The sequence below is a fragment of the Artemia franciscana genome, chromosome 1 (genome assembly GCF_032884065.1).
Source record: "Artemia franciscana chromosome 1, ASM3288406v1, whole genome shotgun sequence".
Classification (NCBI taxonomy): domain Eukaryota; kingdom Metazoa; phylum Arthropoda; class Branchiopoda; order Anostraca; family Artemiidae; genus Artemia; species Artemia franciscana.
Genome location: NC_088863.1, coordinates 61,256,956 through 61,283,082, shown reverse-complemented (window position 1 = coordinate 61,283,082; position 26,127 = coordinate 61,256,956). Strand labels below are relative to the sequence as shown.

Below are 26,127 nucleotides of genomic sequence, written 5' to 3'. Positions count from 1 at the left end.
TTAGAAAATAGGGGGGGAAAACCCCCTAACGAAAATCACACCATGAGATTCAGCGTATCAGAGACCCCTATTGTAGAAGTTTCAAGCTCCTATCTACAAAAATGCAGAATTTTGTATTTTTTGCCAGAAGGCAGATCACGGATGCGTGTTTATTTATTTGTTTGTTTTTTGTTTTTTTTCCCCAGGGGTAATCGTATCGACCCAGTGGTCCTAGAATCTTGCAAGAGGGCTCATTCTAATGGAAATGAAAAGTTCTAGTGCCCTTTTTAAGTGACCAAAAAAATTGGAGGGCACCTAGGCCCCCTCCCAAGCTAATTATTTTCCCAAAGTCACCAAAGCCAAATTCTGAGATAGCCATTTTATTCAGCGTAGTCAAAAAACCTTATAACTATGTCTTTGGGGACGACTTACTCCCCCACAGTCCCCGTGGGAGGGGCCAAAAGTTAAAAACTTTGCCCAGTGCTTACATATAGTGATGGTTATTTGGAAGTGTACAGACGTTTTCAGGGGGATTTTTAGGTTGTGTGTGTGTGTGGGGGGGGGGGGTACCTGGAGAAATCTGGGGAAGGTAAACAGGAAGGGTGTGCGAAAGCACAGGATGGTTGGCCCCCAACCCCCCATTGCACTTCCTGGCTGAAGGTTCAAGAAACGGAGATCAGCACCGCCGGTAGGGACTGTAAAGTCTAATGCCGTATCCTTTACCTTTATCCTTTACCTTTTTGAGATTCAGGGGTCATTCTTAAGAAATTGGGATATCATTTAAGCTTTAGTGTAAAGAGCGAGGGGGTGAACCTCTTCATATACGTAATAAAAACAGGAGAATACAGAAGTTCTTTACGTAAGCTAATTTGTAAGTTATGTATATCTTTTACTAATAAAAACATTCGTAAAAAAATAAAAATTCTAGTTGCCTTTTTAAGTAACCAAAAAATTGGAGGGCAACTAGGCCTCCTCCCCCGCTCCTTTTTTCTCAAAATCATTCGATCAAAACTATGAGAAAGCCATTTAGCCAAAAAAATAAACATGAAAATTTCGTTTTAATTATTCATCTGCGGAGAGCCAAAATCAAAACATGCATTGATTCAAAAACGTTCAGAAATTAAATATAAAAAAAAACAAATTTTTCAACGAAAAGTAAGGAGCGACATTAAAACTTAAAACGAACAGAAATTACTTCGTATATGAAAGGGGCTGCCTCCTCATCAACGCCCCGCTCTTTACGCTAAAGTTTTTTACTGTTTTAAAAAGTAGAGTTAAGAGAAGGAGTCAAAGTTTATAATAGTATATGCGCTAAAGTTTGACTCTTTCTCTCAACTCTACTTTTTAACATAGTAAAAACATTAGCGTAAAGACCAGGGCGTTGAAAAGGGAGCAGCCCCTTTCATATACGGGGTAATTTCTGTTCGTTTTAAGCATTAATGTCGCTCCTTACTTTCAGTAAAAAAACTTGTTTTTTTTTATTTAATTTCTGAACGTTTTTTAGTTAATCCATGTTTTGATTTCGGCTTTCCGCAGATGAATATAATTAAAGCGAAATTTGCATATTTATTTATTTGGATAAATGGCTTTCCCATAGTTTTGATCGAATGATTTTGAGAAAAAGGGAGGGGGAGGAGGCCCAGTTGCCCTCCGAATTTTTGGGTACTTAAAAAGGCAACTAGAACTTTTAGTTTTTTATGAACGTTTTCATTAGTAAAAGATATACGTAACTTACGAATTAGCTTACGTAGCAAACTTCTATATTCGCACGTTTTTATTACATATATGAGAGAGTTCGCCCACTCGTCAATACCTCCTCAATAACTCTTTACATTAAAGCTTAAATTTTGACCCCTGAATCACAAAGGCCGTAGAATAAATAGTTGAAATTACTAAAAATCCTTTAGCGTAAAGAGTGAGGTATTAGGAGGAGGTGAACCCCTTATATGCGTAATATTTTCTGTTTGTTTTAAGTTTTAATGCTGCTCCTTCCAGTTTTTTCATATTTATTTTTTCATTGTTTTTTTTTAAATATGGCCAGAAAATGATGTGCCCCCATTATGGAAATCTTCTTCCCCCATGACAAATTCCTCTATGAAAAATTTCCCCAATGTAACCCCCTCTTCCCAACTCCCCCCTCCCAACCAAAAATCCCCCTGAAAACGTCTGTACACTTCCCAATAGCCATTGCTATATGCAAACACTGGTCAAAATTTGCAACTTGTAGCCCCTCCCATGGGAAGTGTGGGGGAGTAAGTCGTCCCCAAAGACATTTTATTAGGTTTTTCAACTATTCTGAATAGATTGGCTATCTCATAATTTTGATCCGACAACTTTGGGAAAAAAATGAGCGTGGGAGGGGGCCTAGATACCCTCCAATTTTTTAGTCACTTATATAGGACACTAGAACTTTTCATTTCCGTTCGAATGAGCCCTCTCGCAAAATTCTGGGACCACTGGGTCGATACGATCACCCCCTGAGAAAAAGAAAAAAAAACAAATAAACACGCATCCGTGATTTGTCTTTTTTGTAAATTTTTTTGTACATTTTTGTAGATAGGAGATTGGAGCTTAAACAGTAGGGTTCTCTGATACGCTGAATCTAATGGTGTGATTTTCGTTAAGATTCTATGACTTTTAGGGGGTGTTTCCCCCTATTTTCTAAAATAGAGCAATTTTCTCAGGCTCGTAACTTTTGATTAGTACGACTAAACTTGATAAAACTTATATATTTAAAATCAGCATTAAAATGCAATTCTTTTGATGTGACTGTTGGTATCAAAATTCCGTTTTTTAAAGTTTTGGTTACTATTGAGCCGGGTCGCTTCTTACTACAGTTCGTTACCACGAACTGTTTGATTTCTCTTCCCCTATGACATATTCCTCCAAGGAAAGATCCTCCCACATAGCCCCCTCCCCTCAACCCAACCCCCCAAACTGAAAGAACCCTCCTGAAAACGTCTATACACTTCCCAATAACCATTACTGTATGTAAACACTGGTCAAAGTTCGTAACTTGCAGGCCCTTCCACGGGAACTGTGGGGGAGTAAGTCGTCCCCGAAGACATAGTTATAAGGTTTTTCAACTATTCTGAATAAAATTGATATTTCAGAATTTTGATCTGGTGACTTTGGGGGGGGGATCAGCGTGGGAGGGGGCCTAGGTGCCTCCACAATTTTGGTCACTTAAAAAGGGCACTAGAACTTTTCATTTCCGTTATGAGCCCTCTTGTGACATTCTAGGACAACTGGGTCGATACGATCACCCCTGGAGAAAAAAGAAAAAAAAACGAAAAAACAAACAAACAAATAAACACGCATCCGTGATCTGTCTTCTGGCAAAAAATACAAAATTCCACATTTTTGTAGATAGGAGCTTGAAACTTCAACAGTGATACGCTGAACCTGATGGTGTGGTTTTCGTTAAGACTCTATGACTTTTATTGGGTGTTTCCCTCTATTTTCATAAATAGGGCAAATTTTCTCAGGCTCGTAACTTTCGATGGGTAAGACTAAACGTGATGAAACCTATATATTTAAAATCAGCATTAAAATGCGATTCTTTTGATGTAGCTATTGGTATCAAAATTCCGTTTTTTAGATTTTTGGTTACTATTTAGTCGGGTCGTTCCTTACTACAGTTCGTTACCACGAACTGTTTGATTCCAGATAACTGTGAAGATCTAAAGGTAGAATATGAGGGTGCAAGGCGTATTCTCTTAGCTGAAAAACGTTCAGTAGGAAGGTACTAAGATTAGGATTCTCGAAGACAAAGCAATGTAGTCAAGTATGGTTCTGAAACGTCGGCCCTTCCAAAGGTTGAGAAAACGTGCTAAATGTTTTGCAGATTTATTACCTAAGGGTAGTTTTAGCAGGGATGGTTCTAGGGTGAGGGGGAGGAGCACGCCCCGGGCGCAAAAATTTGACACGCATAATTTCATACAGATAATCTATCGGTTATAATAATTTTCTAATTTTTGAAATTTTACTTTTATTAAAGATGGAGGATACAGTTAATACATTGAAAATAATAAACAAATTATAAATTAATTAGCAAAATATATTAAAAAGTAATCAAATAAAAATTACTAAAATAATTGATAGAAAATATTTAACGGTACTTAAATAATTTAAATAATAAACTAAAATAATAAAAAATAAATGATTAATTACTGAATAAATTGAAAATAATTTTGTTAATGAATGAAAATTTTGCTAATTTGACCTGGAAATTTTATGAAAGACAGAGGATAGGACTAATAAAGATTTTTGGCCTCACAAAAGAGGCCAGAACGCCACTGAGTTTTAGAAACTTGTTTGGAAGTTTTGATTTCACTCTCCTTTCTAGGTCTATAACGAGAGAAAGTTTAATATGGGTAAGCTACATTTACGAGGGAATGATGACAGAGTCAAAGATTGTTGCTTTTTGGCCATTGCATCTGGTGCCAAACAAACAAACAGGTCGTCCTAGAGTGATTTAGGAAGAGACCAAAGGAGACATTTTAAAAGGAATTGAATCTACACGGATAAAAGGACAAATATTGAGGCTTTGAATAGTTTAGGATTGCAGAGGATCGTGCGCACCCGTGTTTGCCACATGGGGTTTGGTGGTGCAGCTAGTTGCTATTAGTAGTAGAAACAGACTGCGAGGATTTAACCAAAAACGAACAAAAAAGTCTATAACCTTAGAAAAGTAAAAAGAGAAAGGAAAAGGAAAAAATAAGAAATGACTAAAAGAAAAGTAAATTAGACAAAAAATATGAAAAATATAAAAAGAATACAAACAGGGCGTCAACTACTTCTTTCTTACCAGTAAAATCGTGCATTTGAATAAGGGGGCAAATACTCTCTAGACTTTGTGTGCCTTCTTTCGCAAGTTTTGAGGAATCTTTTTTTCGATTTTTATTAAAAATACATTTTTCTTCATCTTTTCATTAGAAAATTCCTGTCTTCCTGAATATTGAAAATATTTTTTTTCCTTCCTTCTCCATTTTCGTGAATCGATACCTCTGGGCAAGCACTTGCATTATGTGCAACAACGAAAAAAAAAATATAAAAAAGAATAGGTCATGGCACACAGGCAAAGGCACACAGGTCATGCAAAGGCAAGGCCACGGGCATAATTATGATCATATTAGTAATTAGAAATATCCAGCACTTAAATCAGAACTTGCACTATTAGTAAACCTTACCTAAAAGGTTGGATTCTCCAAAGTATACCCGAAAATTTAAGTTTATAGATATGACACACAAGGTCTGTGTATAATTTTAAGTTATAGACACACAAGGTTACGACAAAATCCCATTTTTTTCTTTTTTTTTGGTAAAGTTATTTTTTGGAGGGAGGGTTGGGAGCTTGTAGAGCTCAATTTTATTTTGGGGATGTTCAATGAAATCCCCACAGAATTTGGGGATAGTCAAAACGTGCGGAAAAGAAAAATGTTTTCATTAGCTCTAAGAAACAAAAATCAAATACTCAACGTGGGGCTTGCGTTGCTTCATTACAAACGTCGGTCAACACCTATACAGAAATCCAAAGATGATTTAGTCAGATTTTCGATAGATAGAATTTCGAACATTGTTTCTACTTGTGAATTTAGTATTACACTGCATCAATAATGACAAAATAAAAACAAAATTATTCAGTTTATGTTCACTGTGTAACATAGGATTTTGTGACAAGCCTGTAGCTCTAACTTAAGCCGTGAAAAAAATATCACTGATTAATTAACTGTCAGATGAAATTATTCAATGACCAAGAATTACGACATTACTTGAATTTCTTATAAGAGAATGGCCAAAACGTGACAAGAAAATCGAAAAATTTTCGTATTTTTGCGTGCTTAGAAATATGTTTTCCAACCTTAAAAATGTCAAGTGAATAAGTGAAGTCGAAAAATATAGTTTGATACATTGATAAAGCTGAATTTGGCGTAAAAAAAGAAAAAAAAACGTTACCTCCCATTGGCAATTTAGATCATGGGGGGGAGGGAGGGAGTGCAAAAAATAGAACATAAAAACCCATGCACAGTGAGAATAAAATTTAAAACTGTCTAAAAGGCAAATAAAAGCATATCTGACATGACTATATCAATAGTTATTTAACTTTTCAACTATGCTAGAAAAAACTATTTTCTCAAAGTCTTTAGCAGACATCTTTCGGGAAATAAAAGACTTGTCAAGGGGGAGGGGGCTTTTTTCCCTCCAGTCACTTTTGAATGTGAAGAATAGCCACAGAGCTTTATTTTGCAATTGAATGACCCCTTCTGAAGTTTCTACGACAACCCCTTCTATACAAAATGCCTTGGTAAAAAGAAAAAATAATAATAGTAAATAGAGCCCACTTGGCCCTTTACTTATCCTCTTCGCACTATGATAAATAGATATTTTTTTAACAATGCATTTTTTCAGAACGTATTCTTTAGTTGTAAATTACTAACGGGGCTGGGAGGAGGAATATACAAGAAGGGAATTTTTAAACCACCAAATAATCATTTCAACCATGAAAGTGGTAATAACTCCTTTCTTATGCTGCTCAGCCCCTCCAAACCATAAAGTGTCAGTTTTGGTAGCATGTGGCACTTTAAGATAAGGTATTTAAACAAATTCTTAAAAATATTTATATATAATCAGTGGCTTATAAATTAGGTATTTAATCATCTAGCTACGATCTAGCTATAGCCCAGTGGCCCTGGCAGAAAAAGAAACACGTCAGTGCCACCCAAGGGTGCAATTTCGTTAGAATCCTGGGGGTTGGGGCAAAGTTGGAGCTCATTTTCCCAAGTCTAGTGAAAATTACCAAATGAAAAACAAACCATGTAGTTCCATAAAGTCAAAGATATACTAATGAAAACTGATCTGTGTCTTTGGGTGCTTGAATTATATAGGCCTATCTTAGTTTTGACAAGATTTTTGGAGCCACTAAATTTCATTTAGGAGAGGGGGTGATAAACTTGGATCTGGGGCTATGTTTCCCTCCCCACCTCTTAGAAAATTACTATCATGCTGCTACCCTTGCTGAAAAAGCAAATTTTCCTATTTTCCAAGATAGCGAGGGCTAAAAGTTTTTGTGATCAGGTTTTAGGTAACAAAATCGACGGGCTATCTTAGAACTGTCTTGCATGTCTCAGCATTTTAGCCCTTTCTTATTTACTGCAGCTGAAAAGCAAGTACCGATTTTAGTATGAATACTGCTGATAGTACAGAACAAAGCAACAGTTAATGCAAAAAAACAAAGCTATATCAGAAAGGGGAGGTTGGGTTAAGGGGTTTGAAACCCCTTTCCCCAGAATGTTTGTCCGACTTGTTAAAACGTAACGAAAATGCATATAAACAAATAATTGATGCGTTTTTAAAGTTTTTTCGTACCTTAAAGTTCTTTCGGAAAACACTCCCATTTTGTAGCATAAAATGAGAGAATATGGCACTTGCTGTACCGCAATCTCGCTTGCCATTTATACACATATTGCGAGTTCCATTCAAATGAGTATTTTCCCAAAAATTCTACGTTAGCTGACTCGATACGACCACCCCCCAAAAAATAAGACGTATCCGTAATTCTCATACAAGTACAAGTATTTTTTTTTTTTTTTTGGTTAAGGGCCTGTAAGTCTCCAGTTTAGGATTTCCAACGACAGCAATCCCAATCGTACACTTTTCATTGCAACCCTTCGACAGTTTTGAGGGTTTTCAAGAAGTCTCTTTCAAAATCCCCGAAAATTTGTATCCGTATTAGGCTTTCAAAATTAATTTAAACTTAAATAATATTTTTCGTATTTGATAACCTTCAAAGGGAAAATTTTGCGCACCAGACAATTTTCTTTCAAAACCCGTTTTGAAATTATCCGTTACTATGGGTCGTGGTTCACTCTTTATTAGCCTGTAGCTATTGCTGAAACAGTGATGCGATATTTAAAACCTTAACAATTAAAATTTTGTAAGAATCCCATTTGATATATTATTGGGTTTTGTGAGAATCAAGCATTACTGCCTACTAATTTCCTTCGACCTAATTTCTTTCGGATCACACAGCGCTCTACTGCTTCGAAAGCGAATTCCCCATTATTACTTATATAAGTACCAGTACATTGTGGTTGAGAGTTAGCCTACTTGTTGATAACTTTACCATTTTAACCAAGCTAGAATACTTTATTTCTTTTCTTACAGAATAGACATATCCCAGTTACGAGCAGGCGCATTCTGACAAAACTGATCCTTGATCATCAACATTCGGCGTTTTTCCAGAGAATAACTCCCACAAATTACTGTAATCTGAGAACATTCTCTCACATATTACGTAAAAGTTCAAAACACTTCCTGCAAAATAACTTTTCTTTTTCATTTTGGTAATGGGAGTAAGGGGAGGGAATTTCCAAAATCTCTATGGAAATACGTCTTAAAATTAAATAAACTCTTAAACCATGCGGTCTTTCTATTTATATTTAAAACGGAATTAAATGTAAGAACAAGCAGGTGTAAATTTCATTAAAACAATGGATAAACAAAACAAAACTAAACATGAAAATTTCAGCTTTACGTCTGGAAGCCTTGCTTAACTAACTTACCATAAGCAGGGCATTTAAAGAAAAGTTAAAAACACCAACAGTATACAAAAACAAAGTACTGTCAAAAGAAAATAAAAGACCCGCATTTTTAAACCTTACAAAATTAGGCTTCAATTTATCGAGCAAGCAAGAAGGAAGCAAATCCAACAAAGCAGGGCAGATCAGTTTGACAGGACAGATAAGACAGTTTGGTTATAGTAGACACATAAAAAAAAAAGATTTCCAAAACAGGTTTAAATTATCAGTTAATATGGACTAGACTTCATTTTTTGATAGGCTGCTTCCGACGGTGATAATAAATTAATATTGAAAAGATTGGAACTTTTCTGCTTCTAGCAGAGAGAGATGATAGAGAGAGAGAGAGAGAGAGAGAGAGAGAGAGAGAGAGAGAGAGAGAGAGAGAGAGGAGATACTACTACAACCGTTGGCGTAATCTCTTCAAAATCCTGGGGGAGGGGGGCAAAGTTGCTGCCAATTTTCGAAAATCAAATGAAAACGACAGTAAAAACATTAAAACAAGTCATTTGGCACCACAAAGTTACTATTTAGTACGATAAAGGTACTTTATAGTACTATAAAGGTAAATATGTGGAAAAAAACTGATCTGTTTCTAGTGATGTTTGAATTATGCAGTTTTAATTCAGCTGGAGGAGCAAACTGGAGTCTGAGAGGGGGGCAAATTCAGGTCTTAGAGGGGCAATTGCCCCCTGCCCCATAGCAAATTACGCCCCTGACTACAACTGCTACTGCTGCTACTGATGCGAATAGGATTAAGGTGAAACATTCAGATAATGTTTAGGGGGAAGCTGAACTAAATCTAAAGACATTATGTGCAGTCATTTTGCCAAAATAACGTGTCAGCAATATCTCGGGAACGGCTCAGAGTATTAAATTAACAGTTTCAGGACATGTTGAAGTAGGGAGGAGGAGGTGTCAAACTAACCAAAAGGCACCATGTGCATGAAAAATATAAAGCCCAACCTGCCAGCCATGACAAAAACGAAAAGAAAAAGAAATCTCAGGAAAAGAAGAATGGAATACTACGACTATGACACGTATTTGCGACAGCTAAAAAGCTTTAACTGCGACTTCTTCCTACTGCTACAGCTAGAATTACAACTATTTACTGCCATTACTACTGCTACTACCACTACTACTGCTACTAGTGTTACTACTACTACTACTACTAGAATTACTACTACAACTACTAATGCTGCTGCTACCACTACGGCACATGGGGCGTTATCCTTACTTCTCTTCATGGTATATTTGAGTGGTTTTGAGTTTGACTTATGAAGAGAAAGGAGCCGCAAATCTGCTTTGCAGCTCCTAAATGATAGCTCTGCTTTGCAGCTCTACTTTAAATGATAGGCAACTAGCGACAAATATACAGATTCGAGTGCAAGAAGGAATACGATTGTTGGGTACTTTCTAAGTACTACTCAGGAGTTGCGACGGTCTGTTCAAGTGGCAAATCTATCTTTGAAAGCCACGCCCTTTTGCTTGGTTGGTGGAATTCCAAATAAAAAGAAACGTTACCTGGAGCTAGTTCACTCAAAACATTGAATTTTCTTCGCTCCTCTCTAATAGTAAAAGTAAAAAACTTCTCTAGCATTAAGGACGAAAACAATGCATAAAAGAAAAATATTGACACGTGTTGGAGATCTCACAAGAGGCTGACTCTTGAGGCCGAATTAACCGTTCTTTCACTCCCCCCAATCAGAGAAACGACCCGAATCAGGGAAACGACTGTTTCTAATTTAATCTGGTCTGATACCAGATAAGCCTGCCAAATTTAATCATCCTAGCTTATCTGGAAGTGCCTAAATTGGCAAAACCGGGTCAGACAGAAAGACAGACCGACCGACAGAATTTGCGATCGCTATATGTCACTTGGTTAATACCAAGTGCCATAAGAAGCAATATGTTGTTTTAATGCATGGGTGAGCGGTGCAGTGGTACATCCAGAATTTTCTCTAGGGGGGATTCATAATAGGTTTCTTTGATAAACTTGTGATAAAATTTAGGGCCTACTGACGATGGTTGACAAATCCAAACTTTAGCAGACCTGTCTCTAAATAAAATGCGCAAAAAATATCTGAAATGTTGTAGGGATTTAGAACATCTTAATCCCCTTTATTTCATTTATGTCAGCGAGATACCATTTATTTATAGCATTCTTCTAAAAGATAGAAAGAAAAGAGAAGAAAAGAAAATAAGAAAAGAAAGAAAAAAGAAAAGAAGAAGATAAAAAAAAAAAAGAATCAACTAGCTGTTGCAAAACAATTGGCAATATTCCACCTTCACTTAATCTTCCCAAACCAGTAACAGCTGCGTCCATTCTAACAAGTATATCATCACTAGATGGCAGGCAAATATGTGAAATAATAGGGAATTCAACCAGTTCCTCTAAATGTAAGAATGCAATATCATATTCATACGTCAAAAAATTGTATTTGGTGTCGAAAATTTTCTTCGTCACTGTCCTTTCTACAACTGGAAACTCCTCTGTGAGTGAAGATACGTCATATTCTCCCAGTCAAATCCTGATTCGAGTAGGCAAAAGCGAAAACTGATTAAAACAAAATAATAATACGGCATTGGACTAGTCTAGAAGCGGTATGTAGATGTAGCCACTATAGGGCCACTATGCGCCACTATAGGGCATTATGTCCTTCGTAAAAGTATCTCGACTGAGTATTCCAGGAATAAATACAAAAATACTTTCAGCTGCTAAACTTTATAGATGGCGTTGGTATTCATGCTTTTTCTCTGTCAAACAATCCTTGTAGAAAACTGTAAAGATCTACTGGTGCTAGTAGAAGACAATACTAAAAAAAAAGGAACTTTGATAACAATATACATAAGCAGATTATATTTTTACCATGGTTTGGATTGCATAAAGTCCATTAGTCCTTGAGCAACTTTACGAAGTAAAGCTCGAAGAAATGTTGGCTGCTTCCCAGCATACCCATTTTGTCGTTACTACTAAGTCTGTTGAAAAAGCTATTTATCAACTAAAGCAGAAATCGTCTAGAGGTATTGATTATGTTAGTGCTATGCATCTAAAGCATGGTGGCTTTCTTCTTGTCAAGCATATCACACTTTTAATGAAAATGATTTTCACTCTGTGCAAGGTTCCAACTGCATTTTGAATGTTCAAAATGAATGTTCCTCTTTTCGACCAATTACTGTTGCGACATCTCTCTCAAACCTTTTGAACTTCTCTTCGGAGACGATCTTGTAAATACATTCTGTGCCCCACCACATCTGTTCGGGTCCAAACGAGGAACAGGATGTGCTGATACACTTACAGTCGTGGTAACTGATGTCTCCCTATAGACGATGTTCTCCCTATAGGTTTATCCATACACCACACCCGGTACCTCCTTATTGAACATCTAAACCGCAGCACTTCCGCATATTAAGCGTCAATAATTTCTTAAAAGTTCAGATTCAATCGGCATTTTCTAGCTAGCCTTTTAAAGGTAATAGCTTTCCCTAACATTCTGTATAATTCACCCTTGCTAGCATTTCACCTAGCTACAATTTGCTAGCTAGCCTTTCCCTCACATTCTGTATATTTCATCCTTGCTAGCATTTCACCTTGCTAGGATTTGCCAGCTAGCCTTTTCAATGTAATAGCTTTCCCTCATATTCTGTATATTTCACCCTTTTGTAAACTGTTAACTATTACTGACCAAATAAAAATGCGATCAAATTTCTTCCGTTTCGCAAAATATTTACTCCACCTTCCACCCTAGCAAAGCAACTTAAAATCGACCGTCTGTTTAAAATTGCTGACCCGAACATTGCAGTAGCTAAACACAATAAGAAAGTGAATATGACTGCCCGTGAATAGCATTCTGTACTATTTCAGTAGTCTCTGCCTCTTTTTTATGTTGTTGTTTCTTTGTTGGTTTTCCTTTTTTTTTCTCTATCTCTTTTGCTCCGCCTAGTTTAAAACTTTGTATTTTTGTATGTCTGTCTCATCACCTTATATCGTGCAATTTGAAAAAGGCTAAGAGGTTATTGCTGGTTTTTTTAAGTGTTTGTCTTCACACTCAGTGTAAATTTCTTCTATTTTTTTCTCTTTTCGTTTACTGCACTGTCTTTTGCTTCTTTTGCATTACGGGTTTTCCAACAAATAATAATAAAAAGACAATTAGGATGACCACTTCCCACAAATCCTGGGAAAATTCGCTTGATTTTAGAAAATAGGGGGAAGTATCCCCAAAAAGAGAGTGTTCTATCTCTTTTTGTGGTCTTTTTGGAACAAAAACAAGAGCTAAGAGCTCATATGGCACTTGCAGCGAGGTCGGAAGACCCAAGAGCTCATACGGCATGAGGTGTAGCAAAATTCTAAGAATCAATAGACTGATTTAAAAGGAAAATCAGAGGCTTAATGCCGGTCGGGATTTAAAATAAGAGCTCTGAGACACGAGGTCCTTCGAAATATGAAATTCATTAAGATCCGATCATCCAATCGTAAGTTAAAAATACATCATTTTTTCCAACTTTTCCTCTCCCTTCAGCCACCTAAATGGTCGAATGGGGGAAAACGACTTTATCAAGTCAATTTGTGCAGGTCCCTGACACGCCTACCAATTTTCATCGTTCTAGAAAATCAGAGACTCGCCAAAGTCCAGAAAAATCAAACTCGCCAAAGGACTGAGAATCACCCCCCCCCCCAAACTCCCCTAAAGAGAGCAGACCCGTTTCAATTATTTCAATCACGGATCTATGTATTATTAGGAAATGTGTATTATTTTTGATGATTTGCTTAATAAATGTCATGCGCTCCGGTACAGGACACGGTTGCGCCCTTCATGCGAGAGTTGTGTATGTTTTTTGGTAATGGAGTGTAAATAAATTGAATTGAATTTTAAAAAGCAAATGCACTAAATTAGTCCTTTATCCCCGAATATTGCATTGAAAAATTTAAAATTCAATATAGAGTAGGAGTCGTAGGGGTAGAGCCCTTCCCCTCATATTTAGAATACCTATAGATACGGTATAAAGATGAGAAAAATATAAATAAAAAAGACAATTTTAAACGAAAGAGCAACCTCAAAACATCAGACGGACAGAAATATCTTGTTTATAACGCATATACCCCCCCCCCCTTTCACCTCCTTATTCTTTACACTAGAGCTTTAAATGTTTCCCTTATGCTTGAAGAAAAAATTCTCTAACACAAAGCAATGGAGATGGGATCAAATCTCTTTTGGAGTACCTTAAATTTAGAATTAATCTGCAGTTATTAATTATTTAGAATTAATATGCTGTTATTAATTAATCTCCTGTTTTAGAGTACTTTAAATTTAGAAGGGCTAATTCCTTTAAACCTTAAAAATTTTAGTTTCAATATTTTGAAAGGCAATAGATACGTAGAATTTGGCGTTTTTGATCGATTTTTATTTGTGTTTTTTGTAAACGTTGTTTGTCCATTGTTTTTTAGTGGAAGTAAAAATTTCTATAAATTAGATGTGTTTTACTTGTTTTTTTTTTTTTGAAAATTCAGAAGAAAGCAGTATTTGAAGCCGAGCATAACTTAAGATTTGATATTCGTCTTTAAAAGAATGAAGATAATAAAGCATTCCACTGAAAAGATTCCATCCACAACTGGCTATGTTTCCACTCAAAAATGCATTTAAAAAATGTAAAAATGCGAGTGCATTAAAGCACTCACAACTTTTTAGTATCAGAAGCAGAGGATCACCAAAATAACTAAAAATTTTAACTTAATTAAATAGTAAAAAGTGACAACGAAAATAAAAGAAAAATAGCATTTGTTTTTAGATTCGGTGGTTCGTGATTTTGATATTTCCCTACTATGATCTTCGTTCACACCCAAGAGCAATAAATTTCTCTGGTAGTGAAAGTTTCTCGACACGGTTTATTAGCTATTGAAACGGAGTCTATCTAGTTATAAGACAGTGCAAAGGAAATAGGTTATTTCTTTTTATTGGATTTTTTTTTTATGTTTTGAAGGTTCATTTTTATTTGAAATCATTCAGAATTATTTTAAAGCAAGGGTAAGATTTATTAAAATTATCTATATACCATCATAATACAAAAATAATATATCCTAGGCAACAAATCGTATATTGTTATGCAGCAAAATGCCGAGTGTACCAAGTTATGAATTACCAAATTTTTTCTTTAAATCCTCTTTCTTTATACGACATATAATATTTTTGTTACCAAACCCCTTGATGTCAAATATGACATCAAACCCAATAAGACATGAACTTGTGCATGAAGATACAGGTTTTTACCAAAAAGTCCCATTTTATTTTAATAATATGTTTTTTTTACTTACACAAAGCACATATATATAGGAATTTCCTTTCAAATGAGCCCTTAAATAGTTCCCTATGATTTTCTACTGTCCCACTAATTATTAAGAAAACAGGAAAAAGAGGGCACATCAATGTTGTAATTGCTTTTTCTTGTTATTCAAGGTGGGGGGGGGACAGGTTCAGGCTATCTTCCAAAATTTCTAAAAATTCATTTTCACAATAAACCTTAAAATTAATTGAAATCATAGTTACTATTCCTGCATCAACTTCTAATGGCAATTTTTATCACTCGACAGTTTTTGTCACAAAGTATTTTAAAATTCTTCGTTACTGTGAGCTGATTATCGTGCTTTACTAGGCTGCAGTGATTTCTGCAACCATGGTGCCACATTGCATTAAGTTAGAAATAAATTCACACTCAGCCTTATGATATTCTTATCCTTGCCTGTATAATATCCTTGATAATATATTCTTTTTTGGATTAGTATATAGACGCTTTTCATTTTTTCATCATTGGGATTAAGTTCTGAGCTCTGCAGCAGATTGCTGCAGATGAGTTCGAGTTCTGGGTCCCGTATTACCAATATTACCCGTATTACCGTATTACAATATACGTAAGCAGATTATCTTTTTACGATAGTTCGGACTGCATGAAGCCCATAAGGATTAACATTTCCCCCAAAGGCTAAGATCCTGGAAAAATTTGCTTGATTTTAGAAAAAAGGGGAAAACATCCCAAAAAAAAAGTGTTCTATCTCTTTTTGTGTTCTCTTTAAAACAAAAAAAAGAGTACTTTAGACTAAAAAGGAGAGTGTGGCGTGGACTCTTAGAGAGATCTTGCCACAACCTGGAAGTGTGTTTACTAATGTTTTTTTCATGGCTGATCTCACCAAAAATGTGATCTTAAAATATCTGGAGAGGGCTCATTCAAATAAAAATTAACGTTCTATTGGCCTTCTTTCCCTGGGGGTCATCACATTGAGTCTGTTTTGAAAAATATCAGAAAAGGGCTCATTCGAACGGAAACTGAAGTCATAGCTTCAATTTCGAAAGCTTCCTTGATTATGAGGAGTAAGTTTGAAGTAAGCCTGCGACATGAGTACTGTGGACTGACAGCTCCACTTTTAGAGCAGAGTATTTCAAACGTAACATAAAATTACGTTTACCTTCTCACCGGGAATACGTTGGGGAGTATTCTAATGGGTGTGCTTTTCCAGAATGATTGCCATTTCACCAAGCCTTGCAATATAAACATTAAGCTTAAATATAAAAATCCGGCTTTGAGAGGCAGGCTGGCTTCTTCAGATTTAGGAGAGCTCTGGATCAAGCTCTTCAATGTAGCTAATCATAAGGAAAGAGCATATAGAACCTGAAACTAAAAACTGAAGGTCTTACTACAACGTACGCATGAGCAACATCTACTCTTTATACTGATCCTATATACACAAAATTTACTAATTTGAAATTCACTCATACAAAGTGTATGAAAATTTGATTAATCAAGTGCCCTTGGTAGGTAGATTAAGCACCCTCGATAGAGGGCATTTAGTAAAAACGATTTTAATAGGTACTTAGTAAAGAATAATCTGGCCCACATGTAGGCTTCTTCTTCCTTTTTTTATTTTCTAACCACTTTGTATCGGAGGGATGGTCGTAGAAACTTAAGAGAGGGCTTATTGAATTGGAAACGGAAAGCTAACAGAAATTGTTATGACATCATACCCCTGTCGAATTCTATTGAAACTAAGGGGATATAACGTAAGGATGATATTATGTCATTATTTTTTTTTGTTCAAACAAATGAGCTTAGTTACACTTTACAAAAAAAAAATGTCATTTTATACTAATTATACTAACATCATGGCTGGTGAAACAATACTAAGTTAATTTCCTATTTTATGCAGACAAATTCTGAAATCTTTGGCTCCTAAAAGATCATGGAGCTATAAGTTATTAGGACTTGCATAGTCGTTTTATTAGTTCTTGCGATAATGCAGATACGCCTTTTGACAACTTTCAGACGCATAGTTTTTTTTTCTAAAGTTTTTCATTTTTCTAAAATTAAAAAATGAAAATGCCTTTTTACCCTTTTATTAAAAACAAGTTTCTTGTCTTGTGCCTTTTGGGTTAAGCCAAGTCTTGCACTTTCGGCCAAATGTAGTCACAAAATAAAAAAAATAATAAATGTGGTAAATAAATATTTTTATTTATTAATTCACATTACAAAAATTGTGCTGAGCCAGGACAGAACCAGATATCGAAAGTGACTCAAACGGAAGGAAAAAAATTACTAGAAACTACTTAGAAACAGCTTCCTTGCGACAGGAGGGATTGAACCGCTGACCCATTGATCATAAGAACAGTCCTTATCCACTACGCTGTCACAAGGTATAGGGTCATTTTGTTTTTCCATCAGTTTATAAAGTTCAAAAAAATTCAATAGAAAATTTATAATAATAGCTGATTTGTTTTTTCCTTAGGGGACGGGACTGAGGGTCCAGCAAAGCAATGGATTATTTTCCAATCATGAATTTGATCATTTGATATTCTTCTTTACTTAGTTAGGCTTGTTTTCTTAATATTTTTCTCTGTCAACTACCGATCCCTCACCTTTACGAACTGCTTACAGCAATATGAAATCTTATGGAGAGAAAGCAGCTGCAATGTACAGGTTCAAATGGAAGGAGGAATGCAATTGGTTGGTGGATTTTATCAATATAAAGCTATTCAGTATGTGCGACGATGTGTTCAAACAGCATATTTCCCTTTGGAAGGCGTACCCTTCTGCCTGCTTAGTGGGTTTCAAATTAAATACACAGCCTATTACAATTCACTAAAAAATTGGATCTTCTTCGTTCCTCGCTAATGGTGAAAAAACAAAACAAGATTTCTTGCATCAAAGGCAAAAACGGTACAAGTGAGAAAAATTTTGACTAGAGGTCAGTTCAATATTTTCTAATTGTTTATATCTATTTTTGTCACCTTTTTACGAGTCAAACATTTCAGATTGAATTCGAACTCCCTAATTCCCTCCCCTGGATACGGCCTTGCCAGAAGTTGAGATGATTTTCCGTATTACATAAAATGGGGGACTGTAATACCTCGAAATACTGTTCTCAGCTATAGGGTTCATAATGGTGCAATTTTTAATTTCAGTCTGAAGCTACTACCGGGGGGGGGGGGGGGGGTTAAAGGCTATATTTTTAAATAACAAAAAATTGTTTTTTAGTTTTTTAGATTTTAGTTTTTAAGGCTATTTGAATTAATAGTTACCATTCCTAAATCAGGTTCAAATGGCGACTCTTCCTCACAACATTTTTTTCCTAAACACGTTTTTAAATTTTTTGCTACTATGGATTAGGGTTTGTTCTTTACTAAGGTTTACCCAAAGAGGGCAACCATGACACTATAATAGATATACGCTATTGAAAATAACAGGAAGTTATACCTATTCGTAGCAGTAAATAACCCCTCATCCTGAAGACGACAGCGGTCAACACCATATTCTAATTAAAACTTTCTCATTTGTCATTGTGTTCATGATTTTTCAAATCAAATAAAAGGTAACATAGCTTAGAGAAGCTTCTAGCCCCTTAGCCAAGAAGAAGACCTTGCTCTAACAAATCTATTCTCGCTTACACGCAGTTTCCCGTGGATATGAAACCAAATTTTTCGTATCTTCAAAAGCTTTAGAAACAAATAACAAGTGTACCAAAAGGCAAAAGATGTCATTCCTTCATCGGAAAGATAACCAAGGCACAACAATCTATTTTTACTTAGAAGTCCCTCCCTTTTCTTAAAATTTAAACCAGTTTTTTTTCTAATATCTACCATAACAATCAAGCTGTCTACCCCTCAAAATTTAAAATGGTGTAACACATGAAAGAATTTTTTTATGAAGAAACTAATGTGACATACTTTGGCCAGCTCATGATAAACTGATAAACTTGATTGGTATTAAAAATGGATCTTTCTTGGTTCAAAAATTGATTTTCTTGCCTCGGCAAAACTTTCTAATATCATTACATAGACAGGACAGGGAAAGCTCTATTATCTTTGGGAAAGAGGCTAGGTAAACGTCACGACTTTTAAGGACCTTATTCGATTTTAGTCTCTCTTCATTTTGAATCTTGAGCCATCCTGCTTGCCCGATACAGCAGAGTTTTCCAGTTGGAAGCAGAAACATAGCTCGGTGGAACGAAAGCTTGGGTGCACAACTTAAGATAGTTGTCTCCGACATAGAATATAAAACTCCATTTCAACCCACATAATGTAGGCTCTGCCTCATTTACAAGCAAAACCATTCTTTCTGGTCCCATATACAACTTATGATCAGCGTTTCGAAACTCAATGTCGCGTATACCAATCGAGCCTTAGGTTCAACACTTTCCGTAAAAATTACAAAAATTGGATATTTATCACTTTCTAGAAATAAACTGAAATTCGCTGACCAGGAAAAGAAGTGGTAAGTGATGTCCCTATACGATACCGATTCACCTTTTTTGCTCGAGTTTCCACTTTCAACATAAATACAAAAGAAAAAGGCCGCTGAATAATACATTTTTAGACGTTATCGGCTTCTGTGCATTGAATTTAAAGCCTAAAGGTATGTGGAATAGCTTTTCTCCTTTCTTAAGCTTGTGTAACTTCTTTTCGTCTTTCGTGAGGTTTGTGTGATGATAGAGTTAGATCCCTTGTCACAGGGCACTTAAATATCACATCGAGCAATCCGATTTCGGCACTTTTTAATAGTTTTCACTTCTCTAGGGGTTTAAAGGAAAAGATAAACTGGTGAAACTTGAAAAATTCGAGATATAAAGCAGACCTCATGTTTTCCGCAGGGAACGATTAATGCATTCAAATAGGTAGTGGTCTAGAGCAATGGTTTTCAAACTTATTTAGATACTGTACCTCTTTTTACCCACAAAACATTTTAAGTACCCCTTCTCAGTTACCAGTACTAAGTAAACTATAGCTAAAATAAAGTTAAAGAGTTGTTTTATCTTTTTTTTTGGCCGGTTGTGTACCTCCTAAAAAATTTTGCGCACCCCCAAGGGATACGCGTACAAATAATGCGGAACGACCAAGTAATATTTTCCGCGATCAGCCAGAAATTCCCCTTCAACGAACAGTGCACTGGATAAAGTACATCGTTCAACACAAGGGAGCTCATCATATCAATACCCTAGACTACATCTCCCGTGGTACCAGACATCGTTAATTGACGTTCTACTTTTTCTCGAACCTATTGTACTTATCACGTTTTGCATAAATTTCGTTATTTCAAGAATGACCCTTAGGAAAATTGCCTGAAAGTTCATAATTGAGGTTATGCCACGCATCATTCTATCAAAACCATCATGAAAATTCTGTTCTACTAAAAATAGCTAATATGAAACAATAAATCAAACGGTACATTAGACGACTGTTCTAAAAAGTAGGATCGTCGTTTTAATTGGTTACACATAAATTTTAATGCTCCCAGTGTCAGGATTCAATAATACATTTTTACAAACTTATTTATTCCATTAAGAATTATTGCTTTAAGAGTAGGGTTTGTTAGTGGAAATAGGTCTCATATCTAATTAAGACGCTTTTCGTTTTTTAACAAATTGAAACCTTTTCTTGGCCTTTTTTGTAAAGGAATATAATCGAGATCCATTAGTATTATTAACGTAATGCTAAGGAATTTAATTGATAGCCTCTATAGCCAGCCTATCAGGTTCTAAAGGCAAATTGATTTGTGGAAGGTTTTTTGGTATAACAGCTAACTACCATAGCCACTTTAGATAAGAGTCTTAATTTGGTGACTCATTTTGGATCCTTTCTAACTTCGGCAAGGCTGCCCTTTTAGAAATGCACCCGACCATCTCTATAAGATTTATAAAAAAAGAACCCACCAGTAGATATCATAAATGGACCTGACATTATCATAACTTAAGAGGGAAGAAAAAAAATTACAGAATTTTTTTTGTCATTATTTGGATTTTATCAAGCAGCCAATGATTTACAGATGTAATACTTGAAAACAAACTTAATAACTGAAGCAATTAGCAAATTCGACATGCAAAATGTGTGGCCTGGATCCCGTACAAAAGTTCCGAAAACAGTGTGAAGCACTGTTCTATTTACTACATTATCTGGTGATTCTTGCTTAAACTACTGTTTTTTCATCAACATTACCTTGAATCATACAGTTTTTGTTGGGGGGGGGGGGGAATGCGGGTATATAGAAGGTGACCCAAATTCACAATAAAGAAAAAGAGATGATTTAAAATCCAAGAAACACAACGGGAAATCTAAAAGATCATATGCTTTCGAGGTTCAAGGTTTTATTATTAATACCATAAATACACAATATGTTAAATTCCAGACAGAGAGATGACTCGACAGATCCGGGAATAAAAACCGCTTAACACATAAATTTAAATTAATCGTACCTCAACTACTATTCTACATATATATATATATATATATATATATATATATATATATATATATATATATATATATATATATATATATATATATATATATATATATATATATATATATATATATATATATATATTCCCTTAAAAAAAAAAAAAAACAATAAGCGACTCACCTTTCCAGACTCCACAACTCACTAATATAACCGAGTTTCTAAATTTTATTACCTTTCATTCAACGCATCTGCCGTGGGAAATGACCTGCCCAATCGTGTGTGGGGCAATCTCCTCACACACTACTTACGTATTTGCAAGAAACTCTTTTTGCTATGTTTTCGTGACAGCATACTATAAAATACCTATCTCACCTTTTGCTGTGACATGTTTTAATCTTATGAATATATTGACTAGAAACTCCTTATTTTCTAACGTGGGCATTTCCCCACGAAGCTTAGCCATTTAACTTTTGAAACTGTTGAAATATATTTTGGTTTGTGACTAACTCACCATAAATTTACAGTTGATAAAAATTCAAGGATATATTTGATCGTAAGTTGTTTTAAAAATTGAGAAAAAAGAATAAAATCAAAACGATAAAATAACAAAATTACGACATAAAGAACCAATTGCTTTGTACTAATGCATATTAGAAAAAAACGAAAAAAAAATATAATCAGCAACTAGATTTTCGCTTTTTGGATCTGGACTTCCTATCACTTTTCGTCAACTCGAGGAACGAAGGTGGATTAAACTCTCTGAAAAGAAATAAATAAAAAGATAATTAAGCAGAGACAAAGAATTAAGCAGGATAAGAAAATCCGGTCAAATAATATCACCCAAAATATGTAGATATGTCCTCCAATAATATCACCCAAAATAAGTAGATATTTTATTTCCCCCAATATGTAAATAGGAATACTTTAAATTTTGAATATGCTAATTTCTTTTTTCATCTCGAGTGTCACCTTTTTGGGGGTTGTTCTCTCCTCTTTTTCTTGGAAGAACTTTACACTTTTATAATGTTAATAGCCTACGGTAAGACGCCTTAGGCTAGAGGATTTTTACATATTATTCTTTGATGTGTCTATAGTTTTATTTCTGTGGTTCATGAATTAGAGGTTAGTTTATTTTTTCAGTGACGAATTGAGTTAACATGAAACAATGAGAAAAAATATATAAAACAAAAATTTTATTCAAATTATTCAACTGAAATAGGAAATCAAATTAAAATAGAAAAAAAAACTTTTATCTATTTTAATACGTTCAAAAGTTAGAAGCAAATAGTAATTATTATTCATTTAATGGTATTTTTTTTACAAAATTGTTAATAGTTATTCAGTTTGAACAAATAGATTTGTTATTCAGGGAATCTAAATCTTGGATCATACGATTAAGGCTGTTAAAACTACGATATGAGCTGGGAAACCGAAAAAAAAGTGGCCTCTTAAGAGCCAAATGACATTCAGCAAGTCCGTTTCTTACGATAAGACACAAAAGAGCGTAATTTTGGCTTTAATTCTGTTTTAGGAAAACAAGTTTGTGGATTGCCACGCTTTCGGTGGCATTTACAGGCTGCTATACTTGGGGACAGTCTGAATAGATTAGAAACTCCTTTTAAAAGAGTTGAGACATTTTCGTTTTACTTTCAATGACTTGCTAGATGTAGGGCAAACCTTGAGTGTTTATGAGCCTCTGGTTTTACATCTGCTAAGATACTGTCCTATATGGTAATTAATAACCAAGTGCAGCTATTCGGTAAGCATTTCTCCCATCCAAATTCCAAATGGTTATAATTGCAAAAGATAGGCTGCTATCATCAACTTTGCACTGCCAGAGGTTACACTGAATAGTTCCCTCAAAATACCTCCTAAGAAAACGGGGAAAATTAAAGACAGGTAAATAAAAAGAATCGCCGTCCAGTAGTCGATTATCGTGTAAAAATATGGTCCAGTATAAGCAATGCTAAAAATTAATCGGTCAGCTTCTTTCAGACGACAACAAAACGATTTAAGTGTCAAAAGTTGTCAAAAATATTATACTATAATGGCTACTACAGGGCGTGACCAATTTTACCAAAATTGACTTTTTATTCTTTACTCAGGACAAGTATTTTTCCGTTTTTCTCTCTTTACATTCTGCATTTTCGAACAGCCTGCGTCTGCTAACCAATGACGTGAATATGAGCAATAATTAATTCTATTTAATATTTTAAGAACCACCGAACCCCTTCTTTTATCTTTTTTTCTAGTGGTACACAACATTAGAAACAGAAATTGCGAATTTACCTTTTTTCTAATCTATGCAAGGGTGTGCCAAACAAATTGACTGGAAGACTAGGATAGATATTAATTTTTTCAACGTGATCAAGGTTTGGAAGAAAAGTTTTCACTGGTTGAGCTTTACTTCCTACTGCATCCTCTTCTTCACTCTCGTATCTCGATCGGAGCCGAACATATTCCAGCTGTTCTCGTAAGCGCTGATTGTCCCACCTGAAAATAAAATCAAATATAGCCATAGTTTTACGAATATTTCCTGGGAACAGGTCAAATAACAAAAAATGGCACATTTAAGTCTTGGTTACATACCAAGTTTACATACTCCGTTGATTTTTAATTCAAATCAAGTAGTTGCAGGCATCAAGCCATGGACTAATTGTAGAAAAAGACAATAAAGACAGTCGGAGTAAGTGAGAGGCAAATCTGGCATAAGCCCTTTTTAGGATTGTATAGGAATGATGTCATTTGACTTGTTGATAGATATGTCTATCATACGTTTATTCATTGTCTAGTGTTTTATACAACTTTTAGGTACTTAAGTGTTATCCTGACCACACTTAAGAAGCTTGATCTGTTTAAAACCGGTTTTTCCGTTTGCATTCTTATATAATATAAATAGCCTAAGTGAAAAAAGTACTATGCGGGTATTATTGGGACCCTTTGGTCCTTTTATTAGAAAAATTCTTTCCGATAAAATTATTTTATCAAAATAACTGTTACTTCTAAAAAGGCTAACCGTAATTCACTGTATCATCCCTCGACAATATTTAGTACTTGGAAGCATTCATGTTGATTGGGGTGAACGGTGTAGAGTCTTCCTATCGTGGTATCTTTGAAGATGGTAGGTTGGCCGTAAACCCACTGGTTATCTACTTCGATGGTGGTACCGTTGCCATTGTAGGTTTTTCAGTCATTTTACAATTAGAAATTTCTCATTCAACGGTCTTCTTACAATTAAAAATTTGTCTTTGAACGATATTCTTAAATACCTGTGTCCTGGTCGTCATTTATATTCCCTGTGTCCCGGTCGTCATTTGTGTCCCGGTATCCCAGTCTGTAATTTCTCTTTTTTCTTTTTTCAGTTTTCTTTTTCTTCTTTATTTTTCAGCTTCACTATGAAATACATATCGCCGAACCTTTGTTTTTTTAACTAAAATCTGGTAGTCATTGATGACCTTATCCAAGTCAAAATCCCAAACCCAATCATCATCGCTATCATTTTCAGTTTTAATATGTTTTGACTCTCGCTGTCCAGGTGGATCTTCATCTAACTGCGCGGTTTTGCGTTCTTTAGCCTCAAGCCTGTTTCCTTGCTGTTCTTTTGATTCCTCGGTACGCTTTCTTTTCTGACTTTCTCTATCAGCAGCAAGTTTTTTGGCATAGACTCTTTGAGCATCTTCATCAGTCATTGTAAACTTAAACATTAATAGAATTCTACGCGAACATATGTCTTATATAACTTGAATGACGTCACCTTCAAAGCAAAAATGATGGCAACTAATTTCATGACGTCAGCCGAAACATGACGTCACCTGATCCACGATCCACAGATCCACAGACAACTTATTTTTATATATATAGATATATATATATATATATATATGTATATATATATATATATATATATATATATATATATATATATATATATATGTATATATATAAATAAGTTGTATGTTCGTTTGTTTGTACGCATATGACGTCATTATAAGTATATAAGACTTTGTATATGACGTAATTATATGCTTATAATTGGGCAATTCAAAGAGAAAATTCAGTATAAACCCTAAAATGGCAGAAGAACGAATTAGTTATATTAGTTATATAATTTCAGTTTTCCATGAAAAGCTGAAATTACTTTTTTTTTATATATAGAGGTTGCCACCTCGTAATTATAGGTTAAAATCATTAAGTTTTTGAAAAAAATACCTGTCAATTGTGTGATATCGGATTGTGTGATGATCCAGCGTTCAAAGAGCCAGACATCACAAATTTAAGGATTGTATAGGAATGATGTCATTTGACTTGTTGATAGATATGTCTATCATACGTTTATTCATTGTCTAGTGTTTTATACAACTTTTAGGTACTTAAGTGTTATCCTGACCACACTTAAGAAGCTTGATCTGTTTAAAACCGGTTTTTCCGTTTGCATTATTATATAATATAAATAGCCTAAGTGAAAAAAGTACTATGCGGGTATTATTGGGACCCTTTGGTCCTTTTATTAGAAAAATTCTTTCCGATAAAATTATTTTATCAAAATAACTGTTACTTCTAAAAAGGCTAACCGTAATTCACTGTATCATCCCTCGACAATATTTAGTACTTGGGTAGCGAAAAATTTGACAGATAGATAGTATTTGTGACTAATGTAGTCAACAAAATGTGAGGCAACAAATTGAATGTGTTGAATTGTACAATTGTGTGATGAAAATCAAAACTTCCAAAGATTGCCCGTTCATACCTAAGTGCACTGATGGTCGAAAGGTGAGTGTTGAAAAATATTTTAATCAATTTTGATTCAGTTTTAGAGTATCTGGAAAGTAAAGGTCTAGGTTTCAAAGGAAAT

At 34.9% G+C, this 26,127-nt stretch overlaps 2 protein-coding genes across 2 annotated transcripts in view; both read right to left on the bottom strand.

The window, feature by feature from the left end:
* The window catches only part of LOC136032321 (protein amnionless-like), a gene marked incomplete in the record, with an annotated part of 67,930 nt that extends 59,699 nt beyond the window's left edge, over positions 1–8,231 (bottom strand). Inside the window, 1 exon segment of the mRNA XM_065712626.1 lies at positions 8,144–8,231. Coding sequence (XP_065568698.1) covers positions 8,144–8,177 — 34 coding nt within the window.
* Positions 8,232–21,803: 13,572 nt separating this feature from the next.
* The window catches only part of LOC136035991 (male-specific lethal 1-like 1), a 36,681-nt gene continuing 32,357 nt past the window's right edge, over positions 21,804–26,127 (bottom strand). The window contains exons 4-5 of the mRNA XM_065717937.1: positions 23,565–23,768; positions 21,804–22,034 (exon numbers count right to left, since the gene is read on the bottom strand). Coding sequence (XP_065574009.1) covers positions 21,953–22,034; positions 23,565–23,768 — 286 coding nt within the window. The 3' untranslated portion in view covers positions 21,804–21,952. The remainder of the gene's footprint in view (positions 22,035–23,564; positions 23,769–26,127) is intronic.